This window comes from Ochotona curzoniae, unplaced genomic scaffold, assembly GCF_017591425.1.
Source record: "Ochotona curzoniae isolate NIBS_2020 unplaced genomic scaffold, NIBS_Ocur_1.0 contig_2754, whole genome shotgun sequence".
NCBI lineage: Eukaryota > Metazoa > Chordata > Mammalia > Lagomorpha > Ochotonidae > Ochotona > Ochotona curzoniae.
The window spans coordinates 24,185,162-24,209,890 of NW_024465582.1; the positions used below are offsets into that span (position 1 = coordinate 24,185,162).

Genomic DNA, 24,729 nt, shown 5'->3' on the forward strand with positions numbered 1-24,729 from the left:
CTTTACTGCTGTGCTTAAAATATCAATACTAATAGAAAAATAGCGTTGTAAAATAAAAGAACAGCTTCAAGCTTTAATCATTTGGACATTACTTTTTTTGTATATTGTATATTACTTTTGTAAAAATTAGGTAGGCTGCTGTCCTTGATTTATTGATTCAGTACTTAGTGTTCACATGTACCAGTTACTATTCGTCTGTGTTTCTGTTTACACTGCAAATTATTTTTGTAATTGTGCTTATTTTGTTTAAAAACTACTAAGCACCACCTGTCTTACCTTTGGCAAAGGTAAGCGGTTAGTTGCACAGCCAGCTTCCACCTCAATGCCCGCGTGGAAGGAAACTGTCAGCCGGCAAGTCGTGGAGCGGGGGAAGGACAGCTGGCACTTGCAAGTGTTTTGGAGAAATTATACTATATTACTACTGTAAAAAAAATTCAAGATTTTTAACACTTTAGTAGTCTTCTACTCTAATCACATAAAATAATTGGAATCAGTTTCTGAATGTTGCCTGTTCATTGTATTTTACTGCTGGACAGTTTTCTCAGAACAGTTAAAGCTTTGGTAGTTGCTGATACCTGCAAAAAATAATTACTGCTTGCTTAATAATCTTACGGTATTGAGCACATGTTCAGCAGCTGAAATATTAGTATCGCTGGTTTGTAAGCAACAGCTTTTTTTCCTCACACTAATAATTATTTTTCTTTATTTGAACCTACAAGAAATTAGTAAAAAAAAAAATTGAGTGCCATTTGGAGACAGTCTTTGAAATTAAAACATCAGCTACATAGGGGCATGCATTTTAGGTTGTTTGTTTCCTTCTAACCTACTAAAACTTTATAGGTGAAAATCTTGTGTAAGTCTGCAACCTTGAGTTAAAAAGTGTTCATTATGCAGTGACTTGTACCAAAAGATAAAGGCTTACATTTGCTTTGACTGTTTGCAGGTTTTTTTTGTTTTTAGGGGTCAGTTTTCTTTTGGAGAGCTTCCTTTCTGTGTATGGCAGTGCTATCTGCTAGATGATTAGGACTAGTGTCTGTGATTGGAGTTACACAGCCTGCTAGCATCTCAAGTGTCTGTTTTGTCTGGACTTTGCTCATGCAGCATTCTTGTGCAAAAATGCCAAGCCTTTAGTCTGGAGCACTGGGTCAAAGGATATGTCCCTTTGAAGGGCAGACGGGAGTTTTTTATGTTTTATTCACTAAGTAGTATTTCATTTTACATCAAAGAATTGCAGCCTTTGAGAACCTACCATGGTGGCAGGGTTTTTTCCCCCCTTTAAGACTCACTTAAATATGGATAACATTTCTTCATGTTATTCTACACAAATGCTTGTATCCTTTTTCTTAAATAAGATTGTTAAAGGGGAAAGGGCATTGACTAAATACAAATGTTAGTTTGTAATGTATTTTATGTTTTAAAAGCAAATGTAATTTTCGCTATATACTTCCTGTACTGTTTTTTCACAATAACCACAAGCTGCTAGGAAAAAACAATCAGTGGCTAGCCTTTTAGATTGCAGCAGTACTGTTGCTTCAAATCTCTAAGGATGTAGTAACGTCTAGTGATTTGGGAAGTGTAAGTTTTATGAGGTGGTTGTTCTTGATCTTTTTTAGTGAGGGGGAGTGTGAGAGAGAGAGATTCTTTTAAAAAAATCAAGTTCGAGTAATGAAAAATGTTAAGACTTAATAAAGCTAAACGTTACTTTTATAATATTTTTATTACTCTCGGTTAGTGTTCTATCCCAATAATATTAGTCGTAATAACTGTTGTATTTATGAGGTTGCTAAATTGTATTTCATGTTCTTAATACATGACATACCTAAGCATTTGCATTAGAGTTAAAACAATTTATGATAGCAAATGCTCTTAAATTAGTGACAATTTATTATTGTTATTTTAAATGTTTCTCTGCTCATAAGTTTCTAGATAAGTTTTATTTGTTACCTTTAAGAATAATTAAGCCGTATTTTATTTGTACAGTTATTTATAAATAAAATTGTATATGGTTTTTGTTTTCTAAAATGTCAATTGAAGTAGTTTATTTGACAAATTTATGTAATATTTCATATTTACTAAAATAGTAAATGAACATTAAAAAAGTTTTTCTAAGGCAAGAGCCATTAAAATTTGAAAATAGAGAATTGTCTTTCTGTATTGCTTAAGGAACAAAACAACTTTCCTCCATAGTTTTCAGCCATCTCTATTATCTTTGATTCTTAGCAATTAAAGTAGATTTATTTTCCTCTTTGTTCCTACTTGGAATACTTGAACAATGCTGGGGAATTGAACTGACTGGAATGTTTTATCTTTCAAAAGCTTTAAAGTTCTATGTACCAATTAGCAAAATACAGTAAAGGTTTAAACTGTTAATAGCCACAACATCTTTAATGCATAGACCTGTACTACACTAGGGCTGTATTAACAGTTCTCCTTTGTATGTCTCTTTTAAGTAGAGTAACTGTGTCAGTTCTTTTCTTGCTTTACTACCTGCTGTGTATGGAAATTGTGTATAGTACTTGACACTTGCTTTCAAGAATTTAAAATTCTTGCATGTTAATATGCAGGAGCTGTGGCTCTCCATCGCAGTGATGATATCTTATTTGGATTTTACACATTTTGGTCATATTTTAGCAACTACACAATTTAAATGTGTTAGAGCATCCTTGTATTCTTTATTGTGTTACCTTACAGATTTTTTGGTCTGAGTTTTTCAAATTTGACTGAATATAACTATACTATAATCATTAAATTTATAATAGAGTATATGTAAATGCTGATTGCTTTATTTTGTATTGTATTTGAGTGTGGTTTTGGGAGTTTGGGTTCCTTTTGTAGTTGAAGTTGTTTTTAGAGTTAATAGCTGTTTTAATTGGTCTGCTTGCTAGATAATTTCAAAACTCAAGAATTCATCCAAATACCCAGCACAGATGTGCTAAAGCCTTTAGCCTGCTGTTTTATAGTAAGATGCCCGTGAAGGTCAGCTTGAGAGGAGGTCAAGAAACGGCATCTTTCGGTGCCTTCCTCTCCTGTGTCACCTGCTGCAAGGGACAGCATGACCGCTGCAGATCTTGGGTTTGGGTACTGGTAAACCTTGTTGTTGCTTTGGTGTTGCGGCTTTCTAATGTTACATGACTCTGTCTCTGCTTCCACTCTATTTTTCAAAATAGCATCTGGATGCTTGCAAATGTTTTCATGTTTTATGCAGTGGAGACATTTTAAAACCATAGCAGTGGTAGGGGAGTTTTCTTGTATCAATGTGTAATGCCTCTGAAGAGCTCGTCATTTGTAAGGCATACTTTTCTAGAAACATGCGAGTAGGCTTTTAAAAATTGCTTCCTAATGTTTCATATGTTACTTCTGAAGGCTTGGGCTATGTTGCATGTTACTTAGATTGGATTTTATAAAATGAATGCTTCTAATAAAATGGACATAAAAATAATCTTGGCTTTAAGAAGCACATAGAACACAGAAATGTACCAAAATGTTGCATTGACAACACTAATTGAAGAACTGAATATCTGATTAGTATTCCGACTTGCCATTTATTATAGTGATTGTTGAGTATATTTATTACAATTTTCTGGTTTAGTAAGCATTATAATACATTAAATGCTCAAATACGGCTGATGTGGCTTAAATGTTTCTCAAGGCCCAGAATTTTCAGCTAGGAAAATGTGTAGTTTGTTTTTTTTCCTAACATTTATTTTTAATTGGAAAGGCGGATATACAGAGAGTAGGAAAGAGAGAGAGGAAGGTCTTCAGTCTGATGGTTCACTCCCCAAGCGGCCGCAATGGCTGGAGCGGAGACAGTCCGAAGCCAGGAGCCAGGAGCTCTTCTGGGTCTCCCACGCCAGTGCAGGGTCCCCAGGCCTTGGGCCGTCTTCAACTGCTTTCCCAAGCTACAAGCAGAGAGCTGGATGGGAAGCAGGGCAGCCAGGATTAGAACTGGTGCTCCTATGAGATCCTGGCACATGCAAGGTGAGGATTTTAACCACTACGCTATCGCGCCGTAGTTAAGATTATTAAAAAATTTCATGCTTTCTTCTATTAGTTTAGATATCCTTCTAGTCATTCATACTGAATTTTGAACTCTTACTGGAATACCATATTGTAGGCCTTGATATAGCAGTGAGTGAAGGACACCTTTGCCATTGAAGCTTATCTAAGTATTCTCATGTGTTAAGCATACACCAGCTTTAGTTATAAATAGTTAAATATGTTTTCTAGATTTTTGCATGATACAGAAAATAAAAAGCTAGTTGATGGGTTAGAGCAAAACTGGAGATTTGGTTGGATGGAGATTATTTAAGTAGGGCAGTCAAGGAAAGCCACTTTGAGTCTGTGTCATCCATGAACAGGGATCTAAATGACCCTAGGTGGAAAGCTAATGAGCAGAAGTGCAGGCTAGTGTAAGCTGGCCGATCGCTGGTGGTAGTCAGAGAACAGAAGGAAAACTGTGATATGGAAAGGGAAAGAATGACATAAAAAGGCAGGAAGTAGATCGGGAAAAGGACTTTCCAGACCCATTATAAGAAGGTTGAATTTTATTTATAATGGGAAGTCTTTTAAGTAGAAGTGTAATTTAATTTGATTTGGTAATCAAAAAAGCTAAAGAATTCGTGAGCTATTACAATGACAGGTCCCTTCAGAACAGCTTGGGAGACATAATGAGAGAGTTGTTGCTCTCTCTTAAATCTCACTCAATCTTCAGACCAGAGAAGGTCTCCCCAAGAGGCCACTGAACTTACCTGGACAATAAGACGCTGGACTTTATGCTAGGTATATGCTTGCAATGAAGGAATCTCAACTGAACTTGAACTGTGGTTATGCAGTAAGGTGGAGGAATCCACTGTGGCGGGGAGAGGTATGGGAGGGGTGGGGGGAATCCCCAGTGCCTATAAAATTGTATCACATAATACAATGTTAATAACAATAAAAAAAGAAAGAAAAAAAAAATCTCACTCAATCTTAATTATTTGGAGAACAGGGAGAAAGAGACCCCTTCTACTTGCTGTCTCACTCCCCGAGTGGCTCCAGCAGCCAGGGAGGAGTTGAGCTGAAGCAAGGCAGTCAGGTTGGGCTCTGAGATGGGTGGTGGTGACCCAAGGATTTGAGCCACCCCTGTGTGTCTCCCATAGTCTGTACTGTCAGCAAGCAGCTGGATCCAGCGTGGAGGTGCAAGTTACGTCTAGGTATTTGATATGAGATGTGGGTGTTCTAAGTTACAGGAGAAGTGCCGCTAGGCCCCATGCCTGCTACGAAATTAGTGGTGGTATTTTTTTATTCAGATGTTCTTTTTGATGTTTGTGAAATAATTTTTTTTACAATTTTCAAGTGGTTTGGCACATAGTGATACCAGCAATTAAATTCTTAGCAATCATGTTTTAGAAGAGTGCAGGTTATGTCTTTTGTGTTACTAGATGTTGCAGTTTAGTGACTTTTTTCTATTAAATAGTGTGTGAATTTGAAATTGATTTTTAATAGAGCTGATATTAAAATCTGGAATGATAAATTTTTCTCCCTCTTCTCATTCATGACTCCTATAATACTCTGCTCTCTCTGCCCAGAGCCCAGGGAGGAGGTTGTTGATGGAGATTGGGTGTATTTAGTAAAGAGGGTAAGAAGCTGAAGTGAGCTGTGGGTTAGGTGGCTGCTGACGAGGCCCAGTTGGATTTAAGCACTGCACCTTGCTGTAGTTGGTAGCCTGGACTAGTGATGCTAGTTGTGTGATTTCATTCTTAATTTTGATTCTATTTCTTCTCTCTTTACTTGGTCTGCTTACCTTTTCTCCCTCTGCCTCTGGAAAATTGCCTGTCTTCACAATATGCAAATACTTCTTTCGTCATCCTTGCGATTCTCTCTCTCTCTCTCTCTCTCTCTCTCGCTCTCTCGCTCTCTCGCTCTCTCGCTGTCTGTCCCTCTGGCCCATCATTTGCTCTGTGTCTCTCCTGACTTGGTGTTGGCTCTGATGCTTTGGCCAGCATTCTTTTCCACTCAGGTGTCTTCTACTTCCCCGTGCTCTTCCTTCTTGACTGCTTTGTTCTGTCCATCTCCCAGGATTGCTGGGAGCTGCCTCAGCCTTACCAGAGAGAGAGAGGGGCTAGATGGTTTTACTTCCTGTTACATATACGTGGGATTTTTTTTTTTTTTTTTTTAGATATTCAGTGACTGGAAAAAGAAATGCCATGATTGCTACATTATTACATCATTTGAAATTTTCACCTTAGTGAGAAACTTGGGATAGTGGAAAGACCGAACACTAATTTATAGCTACAGCCTTAGGTCTAATCTCATCTGTTCGATGTAAAACCCCAAGCAAGTTATTTAACCTTTGTGCGTGTACTCAGGTTATAACCTGAAATAACAGCTTGTTGGCTTCAAGTTAGTTGAGAATAACTCTATTAAACAAGAAAAGAACATATTGTAGTACTCCATCGATCAATAGAAGTTCATTCTCTCCTTTCTTCCCTCTTATTTGAAGGTATCAGGGAAGAGAAGCAACCCAGCATTTTAGTTGATACTATTCATTGGTGGTGAATTAATTGAAATGGTGATTATTCCGAGTCGCCCCTGCTGTATAGATAACTGGTTCTAGAGCATCTTGCAGTGTTTGCCTCAGTTACAGTGCCCGTCTATCAGGTGTGTTGTTTTGTATTTATATGTGTGTTTGGTTATTGTTGTCATGTGACATTTTGCTAAATCATCACATGGTTCTGGGCAGCTGTGTAATTCTTTAGTTGACACTGCATTTTGCTTCATGGGCTGCCTCACAATATTTATGGAAAAGGAAGTTAAAAGCTTAGATTATTTTTCAAGCAAAAAGTTTGAAATCCCTGCATATAATAGGCCTTTAAACATTCAATGAAAATTTTGTATTGTGAAAAATTAGTTACAAATTTTTTCTGCAAAAATGGACATCTGTTTTTCCACAAACATTTTGAAATTTCCTTTGTAATTATCTTTCTGATGAGAAATTCCTTCAGCCATCATTTTATTTAAACTTATTTTCTGAATGGCAAAGAGGTAGAAAGACAGCTGGCTCCCGAGTACTGGTTCGTTCTTCCGGTACTCACAGTGCTTCAGCATGGGCTGTGTGCACGCCGACCAGGACTCCCAGGTGGGGGCGAGGTGTCCAGCTGCTTATGCAGTCACCTGGTCCTGCCGGGATTGCACCGACAGGAGCTGCCACCAGAAACAGGCAGGGCACATGTCATCCTAGGCAGCAGCTTTTTATAAAAATGTTCTAAGTGTTCTTTTTAATATTGTTTACATAGATGAGGGATGCATGCCCATGTGGGCCTCTGGTTAGGGTGAGGAGATTCAGGTACAGAGGACAAATGTTTTAGTTTTCTTTTTCTCCTAAAGGCAGAATATGATAAGCATGTATTATAAACCCCTTAGTAATTTTTGTTATTTTTAAAAAAATTAAAAAGGGCCCAGTGCGATAGCATAGTGGTTAAAGTCCTCACTTGGCACATGCCAGGATCCCATATGGGCATTGGTTCTGATCCCGGTGACCCCGCTTCCCATCCAGCTCCCTGCTTGTGGCCTGGGAAAGCGATGGAGGACAGCCCAAAGGCTTGGGACCCTGCGCTGGCGTGGGAGACCCTGCACTGGCATGGGAGACCCTGCACTGGCGTGGGAGACCCAGAGAAGACTCATGGCTCCTGGCTTCAGATGGGTTCAGCTCCAGCTGTTGTGGCTGCTTGGGGATTGAATCAACAGACAGAAGATGTTCCTCTCGTTCTCTCTTCTCTTTATATCTGACTTTCCAATAAATTTAATAAGAAATTTAAAAGTTTAATAAGAAATATTTACTCACAAGTTTACCATTTCTGTTTCTCATAGATACATTTTCATCTGGTATCCCTTTACTTCAACCCAAATAGCTTGTTTATCACTTGTAGTACAGGTCTGTTGGGACATAACTCTCAGCTTTGCCTACTTGGAAATAACCTTTGTTTTGCTTTCTTTCTGGGAAGACTTTAAGCGCAGGCTGGAATGACCAAGTGCTATAGACTGGTGGTTTATCCCGTAGAAACTTTTACTTTATCTCAGTTCTGAAGCCTGCAAGGTCCGAGATCAGTTTCCCACAGGATCAGTTTTCTTTTGAGGGCTTTTCGCATGGCTTATAGAAAGCTGCTTTCCTGCCATGGATGTGTGCCCACATGGCCAGGATGAAGAGAAAAAAAGACACCAAGCTCCAATTATAAAGACCCCATGTTCTGGGGCTGGCATAGTGGCATAGCAAGGTAATCCACCACTTGCAAGTGCTGGCATTCCCTATGGGCACCGGCTGTTCCACTTGCAATGCAGTTACCTACTGATGTCATTGGGAAAGCAATGGAGGATGACCCAAGTCCTTGGCCCCGGCATCCATGTGGGAGACCTGGAGGAGACTCCTCACGCTCAGCTTCAGAGCTGCTCACTTCTGCCATGGTGGCCATTTGCAGAATAAACCAGTGGATGGAAGATTCTCTCTCTCCCACCCTCTCCCGCTCTCCCACTCTCTCCCCTGTCTTCCTCAACCCTTTCCCTGCTGTCCTCTCTGTAATTTTGATTTACAAGTAAAATAAGTAATTTTTTTAAAGGCCCCATCCTCAGGATCTCTGTTCATTCTATTTCCCCAAGACTCCATTTCAGTTACCACCATGTAGGAGGTTAGGATTTCAACATAAGACTTTGTAGGAAGACACGAACATTCAGTTTATCACAGTGTTTTTCATTGGATATGGGCTTCTGTTTGAAGATTTTAACACTTGTAAGGCTGTTAAAAAATTGTGGTTAAATGTTAGTAACACACAAGCTGCGGTTTAACCAGACACTTTGATATCCATGCATATGAAGGGATTCTAAGAAGTCGTGGAACATGTATATGTTTTATTGCCCAGACTGTTTTGAAGTGCCCTTGTATATATATCCTTTCATTTATCCATCTACTGACAGACATTTGGGTTGTTCCTACCTTTTGATAAAGCTGCTGTGAACATTCATGTCTGCTTGTTCACGTGTCTGTTTCAGTCCCTGCTTTCGATTTTTTTGAAATAAATATCCCAGAGTAAAATTGTTCCCTGTTAAACTTTTGAGGGTCTGCCATGTCTTGCTCAGGGACTGTATCATTTTACATTCTTACCTCAAGGGAGAGGATTCCATTTCTTTTCTACACGGTTGCCAGTGGCTCCCTCCCACCCCCATGGTTTTGATGACAACATTTGTTAACTCTTGTGAAGTTTTTCATTGTGGTTTTGATTGTTTTACAAAGGCTTATTTATTTGTTTGAATGGCAGGGAGAAAGACCTCTTCCATCTGTTGGTTTACTCCCCAGTGCTAGCCAGAGCCTGGGCTGGATCAGCCTAGGCTAGGAGTCTGCAGTCTAATCCTGGTCTCCCATCTTTGACAGGGGCCCAGATACTGCTTTCCCAGTAGCCTGCATTGAAAGTAGAATAGCTGGGACTCCAGTAAGCACTCTGATTTGGGATACAGGCTGCGTACAAGTGGTAGGAAATTGAGCCAAATACGGCATCTTAAGGTGGGACCTTTGGGGAGTGATGAGAATTGGATTCATGGACGTGGGGATGAGTGCACTTTGTCTTCCTGTTTCCAGGCAAGCCATGTCATCTGTCCTCCACACACATTTTTCCATTTACCTCATGGATGAGTCTCACCACTCTTACATGGTGAACCTCCAAACCATGAATCAGAATTGAATGTCTCTTCTTAAGTAGCTTCTCTTAGATATTCACAGGTAGTAACAAAGGACTAACTGGTAAGGATTAATTCGGGTCTTTGGGATTGGTGAGTTGATAGTTTTCTGTGATATTGGGAAAGTTCATAGTCAGAACGTATTTTTCTGTTTTGATCTCTTCCCTTTCTGGAACCCTAATGCTTAGATCGTACTGGCTGTTGTCCAATCACGAAGGCTTGGTTTTTAAAGGTTTAATAGTTTTCAGTTCTCCAAATTGCCCATTCTTTTCTTTAAACGTATTTATAGAACTGTTTTAAAATAAAATGTTGCTAATTTCAAAGTGTATTTTGAGGTACATTGATATTTGTGTGTTAACTTACGTGTTTATAGGCTAGATTTCCTGTTTGTGTGCATGGTTAGTGACTTGGTATTTAATTGATACTTCTGATTGCCCTCTTGGGAGTTCAGATTTTGCTGTCTTTGTGGAGCATTTTGGTTTTATCATTGTTGTACTTTGTGATTGGTGCTACTTAGAGGTGGTTGCTCTGCATCCAAAGTTTCATTTACTTTGCGTCTCATTCTATTGCCTGGAGTGTTAATCAGACTGCCTTCACTATGGTTTGTTAAAATGATTGTTAAAATTACTTTCCTGCATCATAGATTATCTCATTTTACATGACACTTAACAATATTTTGAAGTTCTTTGATTAACTTCTCTTTAGAACTTTGCCTCACAGATGCCAGGTGGCTCAGCAGCCCTGCTTCTTGGTGAGACATGGCCTTGGCTTTCACCTCTGCACGAGAATCTGAAATGCTTCCAGAGACAGTGGTGGAATACATCTTGTTTTCCTTCTTTTGGAGATCACTTGCCCTGCTGCCTCTTATCACGGAAGCTTCTCAGGAGCTGTGCTCCGGTGCCGTCATGGGTGGCAGTAGAATGCCACTGTCCATTGTGACCATTCTTTTGCAGTGGCTTTGTTAATGTGTTTTCCTTTTTTAAGCAACCTTTAACAATTTGCTTTGTTATCGGTGCTTTCAATTTCTTTCTAAGATATAGTACTTATATGGCTTCATTTAGGCCTTATTTTAGTATACTACCAGACTGGAGCTCTCAGTAATTGAGTCATATGCTTTTCTAAGACTAAGTTGTTCCTATTTTCATACCTTTCTCTGCCAGTTTTACTTGGAATTATAATTCTGTAATCTAATTGAATACTGTAATTGGACACTATGAGGACAAGAGAGTTCTTTTATGATCTTTTGAGTGCTGTGAAAAAAAAATAAAGGTGATTTTCTGATGATGGGTTTCAGGACACGCATCTTTAAAACACTGCATCTTGGCATATTGAGTATTTCCTGAAAGGAGCAGAAACACCATGGTTAGATTCCTGCTCATCTCCTAAAGGAAGCTTCAAACCTAGGATGTTCTGACTTGCCCCTCTAGCAGATTCTAAGATTCTTTGGAGAGGTATTCTCTCTCTACCTTGAGGAAAAGAATTTCCCCTTCTCTCTGAAGACTAGGTCACAGGGAAGAGCCTGAACAGTCAGCCTTGCCGAGGCTTCCCAAGTTTACTGTAAGATTATACCTTAAAGCTACGTTTGAGTTGTTACTTTAGGTTTTTGTTTCTTTGTGAAAACTCTGTTACACAGGTGTCACACAAAACTTACATTAAACACATTTTTATGCTCTTCCTTGATGAGCTGTGTTTTGTTACAGGTGCCCGAGTTATTAGCCCAAGATGGGTAAGGGCTGAAGTAGGTAGAGGTGAGGTCATTGTAAACGACTGCATTGTAAAAAGAAATTATGAAGGGCCAGATAAATTTTAGAATCAAATTTGTTTTTTAAGCACCTTTATATACTTACTTCACATTTAAAAAGAAATCAAGACTTTATATTGTAGATGATATTTTTTATAGTATTTATAAGAAACAACAAATGGTGTTACGATCCCTGGACCTCAAGTGAATATACATGTATATTTTTTGCTTTGCAATAGTTTTCTTAAGGTTTATATATGTGCTTGTGTTTATACATGTATTGGTGATTTTTCCCAGCTTCATTAGTAAGTTCACTTGCTAATAAGAAGACAACTTAGTTTCTTGTATTCTTGTGCTGAATTAACCAAGTATACTTTGCTAGGGTGCCACCTTGAATCTAGTTTGATTTATACGCCATTAACTCATGAAGTGCTTTACTAAGCCAAAAGCATTCAGCTTTAGATCCGTTCTCTTATATTAGTTCAAGCCTCTTTTCATGTTTAATTAATTTTATTGATTTCTTAAACCATTACTTGAATTAGGAAGTTTATTTGTGTTCTACCATGTCATATTTAGTTCTCTACTGCTGTGGCTGTTGTTTTCATAAATTTAGTGTGATCGTATGTAGATCAGCCTTTTAGTATATTAATAATTGAGGGTGAAGAACACCTGAAGAAAGAACCTATCTTCAAAACAGTTTATAAATTTCAAGTGCCTCGTCATCAGACTTTTGTTCCTTTGATAGAGCTTCTTAAAAACTGCCAGATGGGGCTGAGCGTGATAACCTAGTGGCTAAATTCTTACCTTACATGTGCCAGGATTCCATATGGGTGCCAGTTCATATCCCAGCTGCTCGCTTCCCATCCAGCTCCCTGCTTGTGGCCTACAAAAGCAGTTGAGGATGGCCCAAAACCTTGGGACCCTGCACCTGCATGCAAGGCCCAGAAGAAGCTCTGGACCCTGCACGCTTCAGCTGTTGTAGCTGCTTGGGGAGTGAACTAGAGGATGGAAGATCTTTCTGTCTGCCCTTCCTTCTATAAATCTGCCTTTTTAATAAAAATAAATCTTTAAAAAAAAAAAACCTGCCAGGTGGCCTAAGATGGCTGCTTAATTTGATTTAAAAATCTGAGCAGTTGTTGAGTATGGGTTAAAAAGTGGACAAAAAAAAATGACAACATTGTGGGCAGGCATTGTACAGTAGGTCAAACTACTGCTCAGGATGCCAGTAGGTCCATTTCAGAGTGCAAGTTGGTTCCTAGGTACTCTGCTTCTTACCTAGCTTCTTGCTAGTGTACCTTGAAAAGCAGTGGAAAACAACTCAAGTTCTTGGGACCCTTTTGCTCATGTCGGTGATCTGGATGAACTTTGTGGTATTCCAGGCTCCTGGCTTTTGTTGTAGCCATTTGCTGAGTGCACCAATGGATGGAGGAAATTTCCTTCTCTTGCCTCCCCCCATCACTCTGCCTCTCAAATAATTAAATCAATACGCCTTTAGAAATATCAGTGTTAATTCTTTTTAAAAAGTTAGTCATTGGAACAAGCGTCATTGCACAGTTAAGTTACTGCTTTTGAGACCAATATTTGAGTGCTTTTTTGTCCTGGCTGCTCTGCTTCCCATCCAACTTCCTGCTAATAGCTCCTGGAAAAGCAGCAGTTGCTCACCCAGGTGCTTGGACCCCTGCCACTCACTAGGGAGACCTAAACAAAGTTCTTCATTCTGACTTTGTGTGTACAGGGGGAAGTGAACAGAAAAATTGAAGATTGCCTTTTCTCTTTCTTGGCCCTTCTTTTGAATGAATTATAACTTTACAAAAGCGATTGTCATTTTAAGAAGTATTAGTAATTTCAAAATGCCTCAGTTTTCATTGAGGGATTATATTGTTCATCACTTTGTTTTTACAGAATGTCTTATTCTGGTGGCTCACTCCCCAAATGTCTAACAGGTGTGATGGGCATATGTTCATGCCAAGTGTTTGGAAAAATGCAGGTTTCTGTTGTGGGTAGTGTAGTGATCCAGTTAAGTGATCACCTGATGCATTTCGGGGTGTCCATTGGCAGGAATCTGGATTGGAGAGAAAAGAGGACTCACACCCAAGCTTTCAAATGTAGGGTGCAGGTGCCCTAAGTGGTGACTGGCTGTGCCACTGGCCTGCCCCTACTTTCTTTTTCTTTCTTTCTTTTTTTTTTTTTTTTTTTTTAGCAGCCTCTCTTTCAGTTGTTTCATTGTGGAAAACAAAGCTTGTTTCAAGAGTTTATATATAAAAAGGAAAGAAAGTCTTCCAATAGATCTATTTAAATTAATAGGAAAAAGTGGGAACCCTAATGGTTTAGTGGCATGAGGTATTGTCTGCAGTGCTGGCATCTCACATGGGCTTTGGTTCAAATCCTGCCTTCTTTACTTGTGATCCGACTTCCTGTTAATAGCCTGGGAAAGCAGTAGAGAATGACCCAGGTGCTTGGGTCTTGGCACCCACATAGGAGACCTGGGTGAGCTCCTGGCCTTTCGCATTCTCTTGCCCTAACTTCAACTGTTTTTGGCCATCTAGGGAGCGAACCAGCCAGCAGATGGAAGATTTCTTTCTGTGCATCCCCCGCTGTAACTCTCCCTTTCAAATAAATAATGAATTAAAAAAATATAGATGAACAGTGTGGTCTCTCTATAGACTTTGCAATGCTGTTTGTCAGATCATGTCCTGCTGGGAAGAAAAATTTTTTTTAAAGAGGTTTTTTTTCATTCATTTTTTTATTGGAAAGGCAGATGTACAGAGGAGAGACAGAGGAAGATCTTTTGTCCGATGATTCACTCCCCAAGTGACTGCAGCAGCCAGTGCTGCACCAGTCAGAAGCCAGGAACTTCCTTCAGGGTTCCAAGGCTTTGGGCCATCCTTGACTGCTTTCCCAGGCCACCAGCAGGGAGCTGGATAGGAAGTGGAGCTGCTGGGATTAGAACCAGCACCCATATGGGCTGCTGGCACGTTCAAGGCGAGGACCTTTTTCTCACCCATCAATAGTTCATGTTGATATCTCTGTAACAAAAAGGTAGATTCATAAGAGAAAAGCACAACAAACTTATTTGAGCAAAATTGTAATACACCATGAAAGCCTCCAGACATAAAGATCCTGAGGCAGGCATTTATGCCGTGAAGTTACCGTTTGGGAGCACATTCCACATGCAGGTGCCTACTTTGAAACCTGGCTACTGTGCTTGTGGTAACTTGCTGGCATTACACAGCTGGGGGTGGGTGGGGGGCTGCCAGTAGGAGGTGATGCAAGTGCTTGGAGCCCTGCAACTCCATTTGGAAAGACAGAGGGAGTTCCAGCCTCCTGGCTTATGCTGTGTACATCCCTGGTTGATGCAAGCAGTTGGGAGTAAAACAGTGCATGGAGGCTTGCTCTGTGCCTCCCAAATAAAATGAAAATACATAAAAAAGAGACCCAAGGAATTAGGGAAAAGTAGGAATTCATAGTTTTCATGAATTTTTCTTATGCTTAGTTTCAGTGAGTTGACAGTTGTGTAGACATGACTGGACAGGCAGGTATGATATAATGGTAATAAACCAGGAGGGGCTTGGCAGAGTATATGCAGATTGTTCTTGGAGGCTGGGTATAAAGGGCAGGAACCCACAGGACTGTTTTAATTCTTTTTTCCTTTTCCTTTCTTTTTCTCTCTCTTCCACTCTTCAGCTGTATTTGTGTGTCTCATTCTTTTTTTTTTTTAAAGAGTTTTTAGTTGGAAAGGCAGATTTACTGAGAGAGGAAAAGACAGATTTTCCATCTGCAGGTCCACTTCCCACCCCCAAATGGCCATATTGGTGGCAACTAGGAGCTTCTTCCCATTCTGACGTGTGGGTGCAAGGGCCCAAGAACTTGAGGCATGCTCCACTGCTTTCCCAGGCCGTCAACAGGGAGCTACATTGGAAGTGGAGCAGTTGGGTTAGCCCTCCTAGTGAAGGATTAGCATTGTTTTAATTCTCTTTGCTCTTAGCTGTTGATCTTTCCTGCTCAGAACGATCTAAGAGCAAGAAAAATTGTTTCAGGTGGAATACTATGTCTGTAATTCCTTTCGTGATTAGCATCACTGTATGATCTATTCCTATCTTATCCACAGTGTTGTGTTTAATATTACACTTCAGTTCCTTGATACTTTGCCCTATGCCATGCACAATATAATGTCCATTCAAGTGCTTGCTTTATTACCTGGTTGAACTCTACCAATTTGTTGCTTAAATAAACAAGAAATGCTTATAGTTTTTTATTATATCTTATTCTCTCTGGGCAGCAATTCTTTAGAAGTATAAATATCTCTCATAGTCAATAGATACGATTGTTCTCTGTCAGCTCTTTAGTACTAGATACTGTAAATTTATTTAATATCCTTAGCTTTAACATAAAGACCTTTCTTGTTTGAGTTACTTGAGAGGAAGTTTTACAGTCTAAGATTTTTTCTTTTAACATCTCATGAACTAGAATGTGAACACAGTCATGTTTTAGATACAGGTCTTACCTCTAATTGGTAACCAGTAGCCTGCAGAACAAGTTTTCTGAAAGCAATATTTTTAATGTTCCAATTTTGTGCTCTATTGAAGATTAACACTGAACCACTATAAAGCCATTTTGTGAACTTATTACCAAAGAATTTGCTAAAATTTTGGCTTTTCTAGTTGTACTGAGAAATCTAGCAAAACTTGAACAAAAAAGCGTGCACAAATCTTTTACTTCTCTTTATGACAAGTGTAAACTGTTAGGGTTAAGTGGGTGGGGCAACCGGAAGTAATTACTAAGGCCAGTGGCATTTTTGTGGTTTAATAAAGGCAGAAGCTAATTATTCAGTTTTTATTTAAGTGAAATGGTGCCAAAAAGGAGGTTCCTGCAGAGCAGCTGCACTCCTCCAGTGTTACCCTCATTTACCAAAGACACAACTGTCACAAACAAAACTTTTAAACTTGATATATAGCCACAAAAGTAAGGAGGCTTTTGTTTGGAGTGCATGCAGAAGAACTCCTTTATACAAATCAACCGGCAGATGACGGACAATGATGAAAATTTGATTCTTTGAAGTCATAATAGTCATTGAAATGTGTGAAATTCTGGTATTGAAAAGAGAGCAGCCAGCAAGACTCTAAATCCTGGGTGGTTGCAAGAAGCTTGCTGGGAGGTTTTTCTGCATTTTGACACCAACTTCCCATTGCTTGTTCCCTGCTTCCTTTGTTAAAAAAAAAAAAGGTTGAATTCACACAAGATAAATGAGGACAGTTGATAACCGAATCATACAGTTTTTATGTAGAAAATATGGAATAGTGGACATTGGTCTTTGTGTATATATACTGACTTATGCCTTATTAATGGTTTTTAAACTTATACCATTGATAGTTGATCTTTCACTTCACAAGTCTGACAAAGTTTTAGCTATTCTAAAATATAAAATTTTGGAAGAGATGGTGCTAAAAAAAATAGAACTCTGGACGTATGCTATCTATTTTTACCAGGAAAAAGTTTCATTAGAATTTCCTTAATCTGAGCGTTGTATTTGTTTATTTCTTGAAATATCATATTGTACACAGGTTATAATTCTGAAACTACTACATTAGTATAACATTGTTTTTATCAGTTTTCAGACTCATGCTTGACCAAACTGCTAAAAAATCAGAAGTGTTTACATTTGTAAATCTATCTATATTATATATAGGGTAATTTGCTTTATTGGAATTGGGTGATTATTAACTAGTACTTTACAGTCAACTTGAAAGCTTCTCATTTCTGGTGTAACTTTTTGTTATCATAGAAAATTCATGAAATGCTTTTCTGTGCAAGCTGAGTCACAGGTAGCTCAGGACGTACAGGGAAAGCAAAGTACTGGAGACCCAAGAAGACTTCAACATAAGGCCTCATAGTGCCTTTCAAGTGTTCCATTGTTTTAATGGACTCTTGGAGTGGGAGCTTTAGCCCATTGAAATGTCTCTTAAAGAACAGGTTCTTCTGTCACTGGCTGAAGCTGTGTGGATGAAATGATAACAATAGAGTGTCGGGATGCATTTTGAAAGTGTGAGAAATCAGTTTGTCTGGACTGAGAATGTGCCTACCGGGAGGAGGAATTTCAGAACTGCTGTGCCCTTTAGGTGTCAAGGATGTGAGGGATGCCAAGCCTTTTTATCCTGTCTTTGGCAGCAGCTGCAGTACCCTACATGTCTTCTGCAAGCAAACACAGTGATTCTGTTGTCAGGACAATTTGGTCTTCAGAATACAAACTCATTTGTTCAGATGGTAACTTTAAATTGCAGGAAAACATCAATAAATACTTGCTGAAATTTGAGGGGGAAGAAAATGAAAGATTGGTAGTTAAGAATTCAAAATGCCAAGATCTTACACTAGTAATGTTCATAGCCATTTGCAAAGGTTTTCTATCCTAAAATTCATCTGTCTTTATTTTCTTTATGTATATAGTTTAAATCAAGAAATAATTGTTTTCAAAGCTTTAGCACTTTGTAAATTAATTTGGGTGCATAGGCATTAAATGTGGAAGCATATAAAGTAAGTTTGGTTCGTATAATGTCATCTTCCTGAGCTAACTAGTAGTAAGAATGCATTTCATATAATTAAAGAGTAAATTTACAACTGTAGTTTTTATGAACTTAATGTTGGAGTTGCTTTGGAATTTGGAAGATGCCCCATTTCATAATTCGGTGATCTGGTTAATACTGTTTATGTATAAGCTCCTCAACTGTTGTGGATTCCCAGAGTGTTTTGATAAATACATCTATTCTTGGGCATTAGAACTCTGTACATTTACCAATTGAGTGTTTGTTACTGAATTAAAATATAGAGCAAGAGTTCAGAAAGTTGGTTTTTATCACATTTCTTCAAGGATTGTGCAGTTTTGCTGTTTTTTTTTTAGGGTAGGTTTATATACTTGAAAGTCACAGTTACAAAGATCTTACCTTTGTTGGTATTACTTTCTTGACTTAAAGTTATTTTTTATACATCCTTTTACTAGCCTCTTATTATTTCTCCTTTTGCTAGTTCACACATGCTAACAAAATAAGGATTATATTGCCTACAGGTTCTTCTGCCAGCGAACACTTTGTGAATTACTGATGCTATCTTGGATAAAAGGGACCTAACTTGTTTTAAAAAATTTTTTTTACTCCATTTCACTGTCTCCCTCCCTTTTTAAGTGAGCACTTTTTGACTGTCTCTTAATTCCATTTTTATCAAAGGCCACCTTGCTATCCTTTACAGCTACCAAAGTAGTTGTAGGGGAGTAGGTGGTTGTCCTCGTTGAAACACCCACCCTGCAGTATCTGGTTTGGTCCAACTCTAGCTCTGACTCCAGCTCCTGCACTGGCAGGCCAGCAGGCAAGGGTGAGGGCCTGAGAAATCGCGTCCCTGCCACTGTCGGGTGACCCAGTGCAGCTGTAGCAGGCACGTTGAGGGTAGTGATTTGTGGATGAGTCTCTCTTCGTCTCAAATAATTATTTTTAAAAATATCTGATTTCTATGCTCAGAGATCTGAGTAGTAATGAGATGAAGCTTATTTATAATGCTTAGCCCAATTAATGAACAATCAGGGACCAACAGAGAGATGTCAGTGAAATGTAACCTACCTAAATGTGTGTTCACTCACTTTCTCTAGGATATCACTACTTTAACTGGTGTTCCAGAAGAACACATCAAAACCAGAAAAGTCCGGATTTTTGTTCCTGCTCGCAATAACATGCAGTCTGGAGTAAACAACACGAAGAAATGGAAGATGGAATTTGATACTAGGGAAAGATGGGAAAATCCTCTGATGGGCTGGGCATCAACGTGAGTACTTGTTCAACCTGAATATTGTTTCTCTTTATTTCTTCTGCATAGTTTTTTCTCATGATTACTAACTTTTAAACTGTACACTTTGCTTATGATAGTATTTCAATCAGTTTGTGGAAAAATAGAACTAAAAATCATTTTGCTGCAGATTTTTTGAAGTCCCTTCACAGAGGGGTCTTCAGAAAGTTCATGACATAGGGCAGATATTACGAACAAATTATGCACGAGTTAAACATTTTTCCATTTATCTGTATGCTTTCAAAAAAGCTTATTTGAAAGGGTGAGGGAGAAATTAAAATCTTAACTTTCCTGTGTTATCCTCCATGTGCCAACTGTGCAGGCAAAAGCCAGATCAAAGCCAGGAGCCTGGGACTGCGTTTCCCATGTGGGTGACAGGGCCTGAGTACTCAAGTCATCCTCTGCAGCTTTCCCAGGTACACTAGTAAGGTGCTGGGTAAGAAGTGGAGCGACCAGTGAGATACACCAGCATTACAGATAGTGGCTTAAGCCACTGTGCCCCAACAAAGGACTCTCATACTTTTTGAGACTAAGTACCATTACACTCAAAAGATATTTATTGTATAAAAGTTAATATTATCACCATAAACATGGTATACAAGCAGTGAATATTAGTAATAGTAATAGTAATTAGTAATAGTTAAGTTACTGACCCTTTTAACTTGCTTTTAAATTAAATTTCCTTATGTTATAGGCAAAGAGCAGCCAGGTGAGTTTAGGAATTTGCTCATTTAAAGGAGGCTTAGTTCTTGAGACCATGTAATGAATAGAGATCTTCATGACACTGGAATCAATTCTTGTGGAGCTAGTGAAGTTGCTGATTTACATGTTTGTAACCAGATAAGGCCCAAATGTTAAGTAACAAAACTGCCTCGAGTGAAATAAAAGCTGCCGCCATTAGAATAAACATTAGCTAAATAAAATAGAACACTGTCTTTTAGATTCATGGGGCATTTTATGGGTCCAATTTCCAGTAAAGGTAGATAGCAGTTTAAATTATTTATCTTGTTTTTTAAAAGTCTGATTTTAAAAAAATATGCAGTGTTGTAATCGGAGAATTATTTTTATTAGGAAAGTGATTTATAGATGTAATCTTAAGTATTGCTTAAAAGATTTTTTTATTTGAAAGGCAGAGAGAGATCCTCCATGCACTGGTTCATTTCCCGTTTCCTTCAGTTGGGCCGGGCTGAAGGTGAGAGCAGCTTTCAGGGATCCCTTGGGGTGATAGGAGCCCAAGCACTTGGGCCATCTTTTTCTCCTTTCCCAGGTACATTTAGCAAGAACTGGCTCAGAAGTACTCCTGGGACGCAAACTGGTGTTGTGTGGGATGCCAGTGTCGTGTAAGTGGCAGCTTAACCCACTATGCCAGAACATTGGCTCCCTAAATTATTTTGATAACCTTTAGGTTTTATGTTTTCAGTAATACATGGAGTCCATCTGTAACTTGCATCCTTCCAGAGACTGAAGGCCTTTATGAGAAAGAACATCCATAGCGATATCTAAAATGTTAGAGCATTTATCCTATCCTTGGCTCATTGCAGTAGCGCATTTCCAACCATGGTAACAAATTAGAGTATTTAAGCTTTGTATAAATTGTTTCTGGGTAGATCACTTCATATAAAAATGTTCCGAGCTTGCACTCTAGCATAGTGGCATAAACTGTTACCCGAAGCATCAGCATTCTCTTTGTGGGTGCACATTTGAGTTCTGGCTGCTCTGCTTTGAATCCACTTCCCTAATACACCTAGGAAAGCAACCAAGGAAGACCCAAGTCTTGGACTCCTGAACCCACATGGGAAGCTGGGAAAAACTCCTGTGTCCGGGTTTTAGCTTGGCCAAGTGCCAGCTATTGCAGCCATTTTGGGGAGTGAACAGCACATGGAAACCTTTGACTAACTGGTTTTCAAATAAATAAAATGTTTTTTAAAAAATGCAAGTTGGATGTGAAGAAGTCATAGTTTCTTCTCATCCATTATAGGTTTGTTGCTTATGAACCTATAACAAAAGATGGATTAATAAGACAACAGTATACACAAGTTGATTTAGTCTGTTTTATGTGACCAGAATCTTTGGAAATGACAGCTCCCCTAAACAAGGAAACTTACATTTTTACATGTAAGCTTGATAGAAAGTGGGCATTTCTACAGAATTTTGACTGTGCAACTTGAGGATGATATGATAGAAATTAAGTGGGAAACCTTAGCCACTCCTCTTGGGTTTTTGTCCTTGTTCTTGCATCTTCAAAGGTAAGGAGTCTGCTTTTCCCTGGGTGTAGGATAGGTACCTCTGACCCCAGGCTCTTTCAGTGCACTAAAAAAAAAAAGGGTGTCTATTGTTTACCTTTATTTTTATTGGAAAGGCAAACATACAGAGAAAAAGAGAGGAAGGTCTTTGGTCCACTGTTTCATTCCTCAGATGGCTGGAACGGAGCCTATCTAAAGCCATGAGCCAGGAGCTGCTTCCAGGTCTCCCACGTGGGTGCAGGGTCCCAAGGCTTTGGGTCGTCCTCGACTGCTTTCCCAGGCCACGAATTAGCAATCATATGGGACCCCAGCACGTGCAGGGCAAAGACTAACCATTAGGCTACCATGCCAGGACCTGAAGAGTTCTTTTTTAAAATATTTTTAATCTTTATTGCAAAAGCAGATCAGATTTACAGAGGGAATAACAGGGAAAAGATCTTCTGTTTGCTGATTCACACCCCAAAAGGCCACAACAACTGGAGCTGAGCTGATAAGGAGCCTTGGGCCATCCTCACTGCTTTCCCAAGCTGCAAGAAAGGAGCTGGTTGGGAAACAGAACAGCCAGGACCCAAACTGCCCATATGGGATGCCAGCACTTGCAAGCCATTGTGTCAGGCCCCATTAGACAGTTCTGTTGTAGTCTGTTTCATGGGAAGATCCCATTTCTGCTGTTTTCTCAAATGCCAGGATGCCATAGTTGGATATCCTATTACGAACATCAATAGGTTGCTTAAATTGAGTTTAATTTTGCTATCCCTGCACAAAGGCTTACAGTCTTTAGTTCAGTATTGTTTAGTTCAGAAACAGTACAGTGAATTTTTAAAATGTGATTAATATTTTGCTGCATAAAAATAGCTTTCTTTTAAAAAGATTTAATTGAAAAATCAGGTTTAGAGAGAGGAGAGACAGAGAAAGATTATCCATCCACTGGTTCACTCTCCCAAGTGGCTGCAGTGGCCGGAGCTGAGTTGATCTGAAGCCAGGAGCCAGGAGCTTCTTTGTGTCTACTATGCAGGTGCAGGGTCCCAAGGCTTTTAGCTATCCTCCACTGCTAGAAGAGAAGTCAAACAGCTGGGATACGAACCAGCCAGTGCCCATATGGGATCCTGGCACATGCAAGGCAAGGACTTGAGCCACTAGACTACCAGGCTTGGGCCGCTTTAATTTTTTTTTTAATTTATTTGAAAGTCCAGAATTGCCCAGAGAGGAAGAGACAGACAAAGACTAAAAAAGGTCTACCATGCAGTGGTCCACTTCCCTAATGGCCACAGCAGCCAGGGCTAGACCAAGCCAAAGTCAAGAGCCACGGACTTTTTCCAGGTCTCCCCCATGAATTGCAGGGGTTCAGGTATGTGGCCCATCTCCCGTTGCTTTCCCAGGCGCAGTTTTTAGGGAGTTGGTTCAGAAGTTGAGGTAAGTCTTGAACATAAGTATATATGGGGGCAGCATCACAGGCAGTGGCTTTCACCTGCTACACCACAATGTGGCTCCATATTTTGCTGCTTTAAGAGAAAATCTGTGATCTTATTTTTTTATGAAAATAAAAATGTTGCTTTAATTACATACTGATTGAAAATGAGTTATGTCATATTTGATATAAAGTTCTATTCAAAATATATTTTTCTAATCTAAAAAAATTTTTGAAATAATGTCTCAACAAATCGATTTAAACAAGGCCTATTTTGGAATTTGGAGTATTTAAGAAACTCATTTCCCTTTATTCTGATATTTTATTTTGTTCTTTATTAAGAAAAAAAACTGACCTTAAATATGATTAAAATTGTAATTCATTTTATTTGTTCACCTTTTGCACTTAATGTCAAAAAAGGTAGATACTGAATTCTGACCGGTTGTGGAATATTTTAAGACAACTTTTAGAATAAGCTGAGTTTCTGGTGATCATCTGTAAAATTCTCCTGTTAACTAAGAAAAACACTAGTTGGGTTCTTAGCTGACTTCAATTATGATTTTATGTTTACTATTAATACATGAAATATGGGAAAAATTCTTGAACCTGACTCAATAAGTTCATGTAGATTTGTAATAAAATTTTAATAGGGAAAAAAGTTAATAAATATGAGTTTCAGTATTTGTCAAAGGAATAATTTTGACTGGAGCCAGTGCTGCGGCATAACAGGTTAAAGTCCTTGCCACAACACCCATTTCCCAGACAGGCACTGATCCGAGGTGTGAATGCTGCACTTCTAATTCAGCTCCGTGCTAGTGCACTTGGAGCAGTGGAAGAGGCCCAAGCTCTTGGGCTCCTGTGCCCACGTTGTGAGCCAGTTAGGGAGTGAACAGTGGATGGAAGAGCTTTCCTTTTCCTGTTCTTTGTAACTTTGCCTTTCAAGTAAATAAAAGGAATCTTAAAGAGAAAAAGAAAAAAAATAAAAAGATTGTTCACCCAAACCCACGGTTTCCCATTATTGGAGGAGCAGAACTTAATAACCATATTCATTTCTTCTGATATACTATCTCTGGCCAGAGTCTATTATATGGATGGGATGGTTTGGAATATCTAACAGATGCCTAATTCTGAGGATGAAGTAGTGTCAGAGTTAGAAGTATGTCACATAAGGAACATGACAAACCTGGGAATGATAATCTCATACTTTTGGAGTTTTTTTTTTTTTAAGCCAGCTTGCTGTTAATGCAGACAGCAAAGGATCTTATTTGAACAGTAGAAGGGATGTTAATAGAAAGGGTAAATTTTCAAAGTGATGAGTTGACAGAGCTTTGAAAACTTACTGTTTTAAGATTGAGGGATATTTTTCCTTGAAATGTGCTTTGTTAGTATGGTTTTAAAAAATATTGAATAACCTACTGATACTATTTTATTAACATGTTATCCTTGATAAAATCCTTCATATAAAAAGTACCTTAAGGTAAATGTGCTTGACCATTTTTAAATTTTACATTTAAAATTGTGACGGTAGAGACTGAAAGACATAGCTTGTACCTGCCGTCTTGCTCCCTGCGTACTTCAGTGCTGGGGCAGGCCAGGTACTGCACTATGGGATGCCGACATCATAACTGGTATGCAAGTAGAATTTGAGGCCAGGCATTGCGTTTGATACTTGGCTTAGAGTCAAAACTCCAGCTTCCTACTAAGGCAAATAATTGGGTGCCCACCACCCACATGGGAGGCTTGGATTGAGTTGCTGGCTCTGTGTCCACTCTGGCCCAGTTCTGGCCATTGGAGGAATGAAGCAATGAATA

The 24,729-nt window shown here is 39.0% G+C and overlaps 1 protein-coding gene across 2 annotated transcripts in view; it reads left to right on the forward strand.

Moving 5' to 3' along the window:
* Positions 1–24,729, forward strand: part of NDUFS4 (NADH:ubiquinone oxidoreductase subunit S4) — an 86,353-nt gene that overhangs the window by 40,342 nt on the left and 21,282 nt on the right. For both annotated transcript variants that reach the window (XM_040977530.1, XM_040977529.1), the window contains exon 3: positions 19,074–19,246. In XM_040977530.1, coding sequence (XP_040833464.1) covers positions 19,074–19,246 — 173 coding nt within the window. The remainder of the gene's footprint in view (positions 1–19,073; positions 19,247–24,729) is intronic.